The sequence below is a fragment of the Dicentrarchus labrax genome, unplaced genomic scaffold (genome assembly GCF_905237075.1).
Source record: "Dicentrarchus labrax unplaced genomic scaffold, dlabrax2021, whole genome shotgun sequence".
NCBI classification, from domain to species: domain Eukaryota; kingdom Metazoa; phylum Chordata; class Actinopteri; family Moronidae; genus Dicentrarchus; species Dicentrarchus labrax.
This window is the reverse complement of record NW_026136703.1, coordinates 18,592,168-18,601,419: the sequence shown is the minus strand read 5'-3', so window position 1 is coordinate 18,601,419 and position 9,252 is coordinate 18,592,168. Positions and strand designations below refer to the sequence as shown.

At 39.1% G+C, this 9,252-nt stretch overlaps 1 protein-coding gene across 1 annotated transcript; it reads right to left on the bottom strand.

Annotated features, from left to right (window-relative positions):
• Window positions 1-1,651: 1,651 nt before the first annotated feature.
• Window positions 1,652-9,035, bottom strand: slc2a2 (solute carrier family 2 member 2). Its single transcript, XM_051396394.1, has 12 exons — window positions 8,885-9,035; window positions 8,195-8,290; window positions 7,174-7,382; window positions 6,900-7,024; window positions 6,516-6,631; window positions 6,251-6,413; window positions 4,763-4,869; window positions 3,880-3,960; window positions 3,457-3,561; window positions 3,197-3,298; window positions 2,808-3,011; window positions 1,652-2,677 (listed from the first exon to the last, which is right to left on the bottom strand). Exons 1-12 carry the CDS (start codon window positions 8,897-8,899, stop codon window positions 2,477-2,479), a joined length of 1,524 nt encoding a protein of 507 aa, XP_051252354.1. The 5' UTR covers window positions 8,900-9,035; the 3' UTR covers window positions 1,652-2,476.
• Window positions 9,036-9,252: the final 217 nt, after the last annotated feature.

Genomic DNA, 9,252 nt, shown 5'->3' with positions numbered 1-9,252 from the left:
ACTTATCGTTACAGGGTTTGTAAAAAAAGAAAATATTTACTTAAAAGCACCCCCCAAACGTTTCTGCTTACCTTGTGTGTGTTGCTTAAACCAAAGAGGGAAAGCTACTTCGCATGCGTAGAGCTTTTGTACCGCAGGAGGAGCGGAAAGGGCAGGTACGGGCTCCGGTGACGAGGTGCAGCGGGGGTGGGGGGAGGTGCAGCGGGGGTTGGGGGGAGGTGCAGCGGGGTTGGGGGGGCAGCTGGAGAAAATCTTGGGACAGGTTCATTGGCTGGAGCCCGCAGCACCGCGCACACCTGCACACAACTATGCAAGAAAGAACTTAATAGGCTTGTAACACAGTGAGTTAATCAGCTAAATTGTAATACAAACTATGCATATATATAATAGTATAATTTTGATATAGTCGCTATTTTTCGCTATAGTCACTTTACAAATCCAAAGTTTACATACAAAACATGTGATCATCTAATGATGCATTTGTAGATAGAATCAGAATCAGAGTTGTGTTTATTGCCAAGTAGGTTTTTACACCTACGAGGAATGTGTCCTGGTGCAATACAAATATACAAATCACACAGAAAAATAAAGTACTTTCAAAATAAAAATAAATAAAGATAAGAAAGAAAAGAAAAGAAAACTGTGCAGAAGACAGGAGTGCATTAATGTAATGCATACTGTATATACAGGGAGGGTGTAAGAGTCAGTGACAAAGGGGGTACCGGGCCTTGTTAATGCGGCCAGCTGCAGATGGGAAGAAACTGTTTTTGTGGCGTGAGGTTGTGGTCCTGATGGATGAATCAAGAAACAACCCAGTAGAATATAAAATACTAACACTTTAACAAGCTACAACATTAACATGTGCATCAATATATGTATCAATAATAATAACCCAACCCATTTTAAGAGTATTTTTTACAGTAGGTTATAGCTACTTTTATTTAAAAAGATCTGAATACTTCTTCCACTACGGGCTATACAGTACTAATACAACAAACAACTGATGTATTTATAGGGACAAACATATCTTTTCATGATGTCTTTATTATCCATTTCCCCCTCCTTTAAAAAGTGCATAAAATGCCTTAATCTGAAAAGAGACATTTTCATGTGATCACTTTTTTTATACCACCAGGACACAAAACAGCTGTGACAACTGCAGTTAAAAGACTACTATGCTACCATACTGCCTCTTCAATACTTTAAACATTTTTACAAGACAACTATGATTATGCAAATATAAACATTTAAATACTAAGTGTTGGTTTTACTGTTGAAGTTAACAAAGGTAGGCTACTGCATGTTTCCTGTGTTTCCAGGTGGGTGTAACTGTTGAGCAAAAATGAGGCGTTTACTGGGGAGAGCACAGGCAACTTGTAATTAGTCCCATAGCGTTGCTGGGGGCTGTGTAAGAGGTACTGTGTCTTTGGGTAAATAGACCTGTACCAGCGGAGTAAATATTGGTTAAACGTTAAACACCCACTGTCTGCTATATGCACTCCTATTGGTCTAAAAGGTATACGTATAAAAGGTACTAAAGGAATGCAGGTTCCCTAAAACAAAGCATTCTTACTTGGTTGGATAAAATAAAGCCCTACATTGACTGTTTCTCACAAAAAATAAAAATACAGAATCTACATATGCAAATATGTATTGTTTCAAAAGTTTAATAGCTGGAAACAAGAGGCCTCTTACTTCACAGTCAGTGTATGCACACATCACAAGTGAATATCGGGCCATTGATTGGCTTCCAAACTAGCTGTAATGTTAGAAAGGATAACTCCTGCATATATGTCTTAAATTCAGAGAAATCTTCCCCCTCCAGTGTCAAACTTATACATGCATTCACATACATTACTAACCTTTGCAAACCTTTTTACCACAGTGAAGGTCAAACATTCAAGTGAAGTGATGATAAGCAAAACACATTTTTCAGTGGAAGGGGCTTATGATTACATTTTAAGACAGAAAATGAGGAAGACATCCACAGATAAGCAATATCCAGATGTATTACAGTACATCAGACACTAAAATAACCTGGCTGTCTCTTCTCTTTAGGGTTCTTCAAATGCAAATATTGTTTAATTTTCTGTCTCACTAATTCCACAGTTCTAGTAGCTCTAGTTGGTAAGTAGTAAAATAGCAATAACAGATTTCTTGGCCACTTGGGGCAGCAGAAACAAGTTTTGAATACAATAGTGACATGGCAAACTTGATAGTAAACAGTTGCCTATTTACAGATTCAGCAGACACAGGGCAATGTTAGCATTCACAAGGAGTTGTGTTTTTAGCCACCACTTTTCACCATAGTCACTGTCCTTATAGCTGTCCTTATACTTTTCTCCTTAATTCACCAAGTAATTATTATAACACTAATAGGACAAATATACATAAACACTTGGCATTTATAATACTGACAGATGGACACAGCTTTCACACGCATAAGAATACACTACGCAAACACACAGCTGTCGTTTTAAGCATCCGTGGATGTTTTGAGCTGCTGCAGTTCAGCAGCTTTAGGGCTCTGTGCCGACTTTTTTCGTCCCTTGTGAAAGACAGCAGCAATCTCCTCAAAAGTTTTGCCCTTGGTCTCGGGGACCCGGAGATAAGTAAACACAGTGAAGCCGAGAAGGAGCACAGCAAACAGGATGAACACATAACAATCCAGCCAAGTCTGAAAAGGATAAAAATAAAAGACAGGAGTCATTTCTGTGAATGAAGCAAAGATACATCAACCCACATGTAAGTGCATTTGTGGCACAAGTTTACAATACAGTACGTATGTGTACTGCCTTTCTGCATACCTGTATATATTGAAAGGTCATGCCTATGATGAAGTTGCTGGTCCAGTTACAGCAGCCAGCCAGAGCGATGGCGGCAGGCCGAGGTCCCTGGCTGAACAATTCAGCAACTATGAACCATGGAATGGGACCAGGACCAATTTCAAAGAAACTCACAAAGAGGAAGATAGCTGACATGCTGACGTAGCTCATCCACGAGTAATCACTCTGGAGGGAAGAGTACAGTCAAGTAAGTCAAGAAAAATGATTTCCTATTTCTTCAAATTATCAAAATAAAGCTGTAATAAATACATTAACAGAAAATTGACTTTAACATTCTCAAACTAGCCACGCAGAAATCATAGTGAGAGCAACTCAGCATTTGAGTCACCTAACAGAAAGAGTGAACAAACCTGGAATTTGAGCCCCACTGTCATGGCAATTGCACAGCAGCACATCCCTCCCAGACCAACCAGAGTCAGAGTGCGCCTGCCAGCCTTGTCCACCAGTGCAACCTAGAACATACAATACACAGTTTATCTGTACGTGTTTGTGTGTGTTTCATGTGTAGATGAAATAAGAGAACATCAGTGCACGTTCATTGTTTAATGTCCATAATATGTGAGTATATGTCCATGTGTTTTGCATGTGCATATAAATTGTAGCCACTCACCGACACCATAGTGAAGATTGTGTTGATGACCCCGACTCCTATTGTGGCATAGACTGGCTGAGCAACACCAGCCCGAGCGAAGATAGCCGTAGAGTAATAAAAGATCTTGACAACAAAACAAGTATATTTTCGGTAACTGCAAAGTCAGACATAAAGGAATAGTTTTTTTGTGTTTGCTAAGGTACAGAGCAACACAGATCTCCTCTGCTATACATTTTCAGCACATAAACAAAAATCTCCAGCTTTTTCTTAATGAAGAAGTCAAACATTTAGCCATTTTTTGACGCAGGTACTGTAGATATGCATGAACAATGATACCACAATTTCCCTGTCATCATCAAAATCACTGTAATTTTAGTTTAATCTCAGTAAACTGAATGAGAGACAGAAAAAGTTTTAAGTTGAAGTTAATTTGCCACTCACCCCATTGATGCCAGACAACTGTTGGGAGAGGTGCATCATGAGTGCAACGATCAGCTGCTGTCTGTACACAGATGAGCGGATCTTGGGGAGAATACAGAACCGTAAACCGTCACTGCAGTGGTTTCCTAAAGAACATGACTAGTACACATTTTTGTTTAACTTATGTTGAGAGTACTTCCTGTCCTTCTGCTTTGCAGTATGCTAACTAGTGTGTGACAGCTAGAGAAAACATAATTCATGTTTTTTTTTTCTGCTGTTATGCATGAAATAAGTATTTTACATTTTTTGTAACTCTGGTTGCACTGTGGGATGGCTTCATCTGCAGCCTTTTTAAAGTAGCTTGTGTCCAATAATCTTTAAAACATGCTATTATATACTGAGGCCCAATCTGGAAAGCTGAGATCTGGAGCACACACTTACAGTTAGAGCTTTTAATAAGTTGCAGCAATTAATGTTTCGACATAAAGGGTGTCAGAGTTACTCTGATGTTGAAATGTTAGTTGCTGCACTTTATTAAAAGCTCATACTATAATTAAATACTGATCCTGCCTTAGTTGGCCTGTTTGATGAAGTACTGGTTTAAACTTTAAGTTGGCTGATGTGCAGAAATTCCTTCACTTTCACATCACTACTATTCAACTAATGATTTTACATCAACTACATAAGATCATCAGTATCACTTTGGTAGCTGATTAATTTGGATGGTTGAGTGTCTCTGTACACCCAGAGGAGGAGTGTCAGAATTGTTAAAGTATAATGTGAGCACTCTGGTGGCCTTGCAATTTTATCAGCTATTTTATTTTGAAACCCAAAAATCAAAGTCATTTTCTTCAAAATTGTTCATGAAAAAAGTACATTTCTCAAGTCTTGTACAGAGACCTACCAAAGAAAGGATGGAGACCCTGGGCTGCCTGTCCGCTTCCTCTTTCTCTCTCCTCATCTCTTCCAGATCAGGAGTTGGATCATAAGCCCCTTTTAGACGAAGAAGACCTGCAACAAAACACAGAGCAGTTACTGTAGATGAAGAACTGATACCACTTTCATGTTTGTATGGATGAAGCTAAAGCCAGCAGCCAGTTATCTTAGCTTAGCATGAAGACTGTAAACAAGGGGAAAACGCTAGTCTGGCTCTGTCCAAAGCTAACAAATCAGTTTACAGCCTCTCTAAAGCTCACTAATTAATATATCATCTCATCATAACACAATATATCTTGTTTGTTTAGTCTATAGAAAAAAAACAAGGTTTATGTGACAGTTTCTTGGCTGTCAATAAATCTTCTGGCACATAAACAGTGAATTTACGTTTTTACACTTGGTTGAAATTAGTTTTTTAATTTTAAATTTAGAGATTTTTTTGTAGATTTTGTTCCCTTTTGACAGAGCCAGGTTAGCTGCTTCCAGTCTTTATGCTAAGCTAAGCTAACTAGCTGCTGACTGTACCCTTATAGGAGTCAGATATAAAAGTGGTATCAATCTTCTCATGTAACCCTGTGTAGGAAAGCAAAATGCCCAAATAGCTGAACATTTACTTTTAAGCAGAGGTTTCCAAACGTTTTCAGCTCGAGACCCAAATAAAAGGTTGGTGCCTTCCTGGAACCCCAGCTTTTTCACACCCCTGCACTTTCCAGTTATTTCAATGACGGGAAAGGCAACAGAAGTGAAGCAATTTCCAGTAAGGGTACGAAGCGGTTGCCACATTGATTTTGCTCTGCCGCACAAAGTTCACCATACTGAACTTCTGGTGGTAGACTACCCACCTGCAGCAGCTGCTTTAAAAGAACCAGTGTGTATGCTCTAGTGGTGATGTTTTAGATTGCAACTACCTGAAAACCTCTCATGTTTGTATTTGATGACCTGGGAATGAGAATGGGCTTTGAAGTGTGTAGGAGGCACAATGCCAAACACAAAAGGCCCTATCTCTCTTCTGGACTACTATAGAAACATGGTGGTTCAACATGGCAGACTCCATTGAAGGCGACGCACGGCATCTGTAGATAAAAAAAGCTCATTCTAAAGTAACGAAACATGATCCTATATTCAGGTAATTATACACATAATGAAAACGCATTATATTCGATTTCTGGCAATAGATCCTCCTAAATGTTACACACTGGACTTTTAACACCTTTTCAAGTAGTAGTCACCGGATGCTATATGTTAATTCATTTTCCCAATTAAGAGAGTTCTCTCCTCTTCTATTTTTCCAATTAAGCTGGGGATTCAATAAAAATGGGTCCGCATCCACAACCCATTATGGGTCCAAACCCTAAGTCTGTGAAACGCTGCTCAGTATCTTGTGTAGCATATATACTGTATATATAGGGTTTGCAGAAAAAGGATGACATAGAGAGTTGCTGTGTGTAATTCTTACTTTTTCTAGCCTCTTGCTCCTTGCCCTGTAGAATGTAAAGGTACCGTGGGCTCTCAGGACATAGGGGCAGCAGAAAGGATTGTAATACTGCTGGAGCTCCAGACAGCCCAAGCAACAGGGGCCACATATCATCATTACCAAGTATAAAGTCCAAACCTATTACCTGTATCCACACACAAACGCACACACATACAGTTCAAGTAACATGTTCAGTATGCTAACAAGCAAAGATGGTGTTGTGCATGTGTGTGTGAGTGCACGTCACCTGGCTGATTAGGATGCCAATGACAATAGCCAGCTGGTGTAATGTTCCAAGAGCTCCTCTATAAGCCTTGGGTGCAATCTCCCCAATGTACATAGGCACAAGCCCAGATGTCAACCCTGAAACACACACATCATGAGCTAATCAAATTCACACAAACATCCACTGTTGGATATATCACAGTAAAGGAAGTAAATATATTTTTCCTTCTTGTATCCAAGTGCAATTTATATATTATATTAAATAATACGCTTCCAATCATGATGGTAATATTCCTAAATATTTTGAGGATAGCTTGCTTCTTCTATATATTACCCATAAACATTGGCCTTTCCAACTAAATGATGTGACTATTATTCAAAGGTTATAACATTTGCTTTTCTGTACCACAGTAAAAGCCCATAACAGCGCGACCCGAGATGACCATGATGTGAGGTTTCCACATCATGCAAAGACCCATCAGCAGTCCAGCAGCTACAGCCAGAACATTGACCATTAACATGCCCTTTACCCTGTAAGACAGAGAGAGAGAGAGAGGAAGGTGGCAGAGGGAGATATATGAAGTGAGATGATGGATAAAGGCATGTGCCATGGCATTATTCCATATTGATTACTCCTAACATTCTCCATTCGATTTATTATTTTATTATTCCTTTCTCACCTCCCTCTCAGGTCTCCCACAAATCCCACCAGGAAGGATGATAACATGCCACCAATGGAAAAGATTGCCACCGACAATGACCAATACATGATCACGTCAGGGTGTTGTCCCGCCTCTGAGAACTCTTCCTCTTCTGTGCTGTTTTCTGACAGGACATCTGCCTTCTCTGACCACACGCCCAGAGACCGCCCATAGTTCTTTTCAATGACCTATGACACAGGCATGTTTGTGGATCTTTAAGAGGTACAATCCCTGGCTGCACACACAGACAGACCAAAAAGCATACACATTTACACACGCGTATCCATTGAGCTTTTATTCTACTCAATAATAGTAATAATAATAAGTACTCACATCACATTTGAAGTATTCACTTGTTCATAAACAATTTGGTGTTCATCATCTCAATTACACTATCGCTAGTAATCCATCAACAGTACAATTGGTAGTGGGCTGTGTACTTTTGGTTTACCTCCACAGATTTATTTCTAATTTCAGCATACTGATTTGTTTACATCTTGTTTTGAGGAAATTACCTGTCATATCTGCACAGTGCCTCTAGCATGACACTGTTATCTCTGTACCTTTTCCTAGCAAACTGCAGAAACATTAACACAGCAAGAAATGCAAACACATCATTGGAATTTAAGATTATTGTCTTCAACTGAAGGATGAACAGAATGTTTCCATGTAGGGGTTGGAGGGCAATATTAAATCCATTTGATACTTTAAAAAGCACAACAATTGTATATTTAATAAATATGAGGTTAGAAAATACAATAATTGCAGCACAGCCTCTGGTATAAACCCAATCCCCTTCGCTCTTCTATCCAAATACAGAGACAGATAATTTCAGTGGTTGAACCGATATAGATACAGATGGTAATCTCTGTACACCTCTAATGACCATATGGTGGAGTAAGCTTATTCATACTGGCCGCTTTTGTATGCAAATATCAGTATTCTGAGGCAATTAGATGGCCCGGTGAGGGAGAGAAGGTTGTATTAAAGTAGAGCCTACCTTCTGTGGTGCATTGATGACTCCAAGACTGTAGCCATACTGCAGGGACCCCAGAACTGCTGTAAACACGGCCACGGCCAATGTACCTGTTAGCTGCTGCAGGAGTGAAAGGCAATCATTCAGATAAGGACACATACACATGGATGCATGGACAAACACACAACTTAACGTGCACATGCACTTAAGCAAAGAGTATGAATGTGTAAATAGTCAGATGTACTCGCTTAGTACATGGCCACAAATAAAAGTGCACATCCAAATGCAGAAAAAAAAAGAAATTATCTATATTGTCAATGGATTTATGACTGCTTTATGAACTATTACTGACAGTCATACGAATGCTTACATACAGAAGTTACAAAAGCTACTATTATGCATGTGTTTTAAGCAGATTTAAGTTAAAATTTTATTGCAGCAGACACATCAGAATTTAATTTATGACTCATAAGCAAAATGACAATGCAAACGCAAAACACGCTGCTGAATAGAAAAACAGGTTATTTCTTCAGGTGAGAGTGGTAAATGTAACCCTCTGAGTGCCTGAAACTTGATATGTCAGCAATATAGTGACAAACCATCTATTTTCAAATACTGCTTACATGATTTAGAATACATAAACATTTTATTAAATCCAAATATAAAGGAACATGAAAGGAATATAAAGAATGTATTTGTCGAGAATTAGCTTACCTTTCCCGACTCCATGATGGGTCCAGAGTGTCAGCCAGGAGGTAATGATCAATGAAAGCTACATGCCTGATCACGCTGTGTCCACTCACTAATCAAGTAGCACATGCACAAGCACACACATGCACACACACACGCACACACCCCTACAGTACTGACAGAACTCTTACACACTAAAGAACAGTGGTCTTGCCTATCTTTAATACACACATTACTATTGAAGGGAAGGAATAAAATCATAAACAGTGACCAGAGAGCGAGACAGTCTGAAATCTATTGTGGAAAACACTGATTTCAGGATCTTATGGTGTTTAAGACAATGATATACTGTATTTATAACAATTAATAAAGGGATGCAAAATGAATCCCAA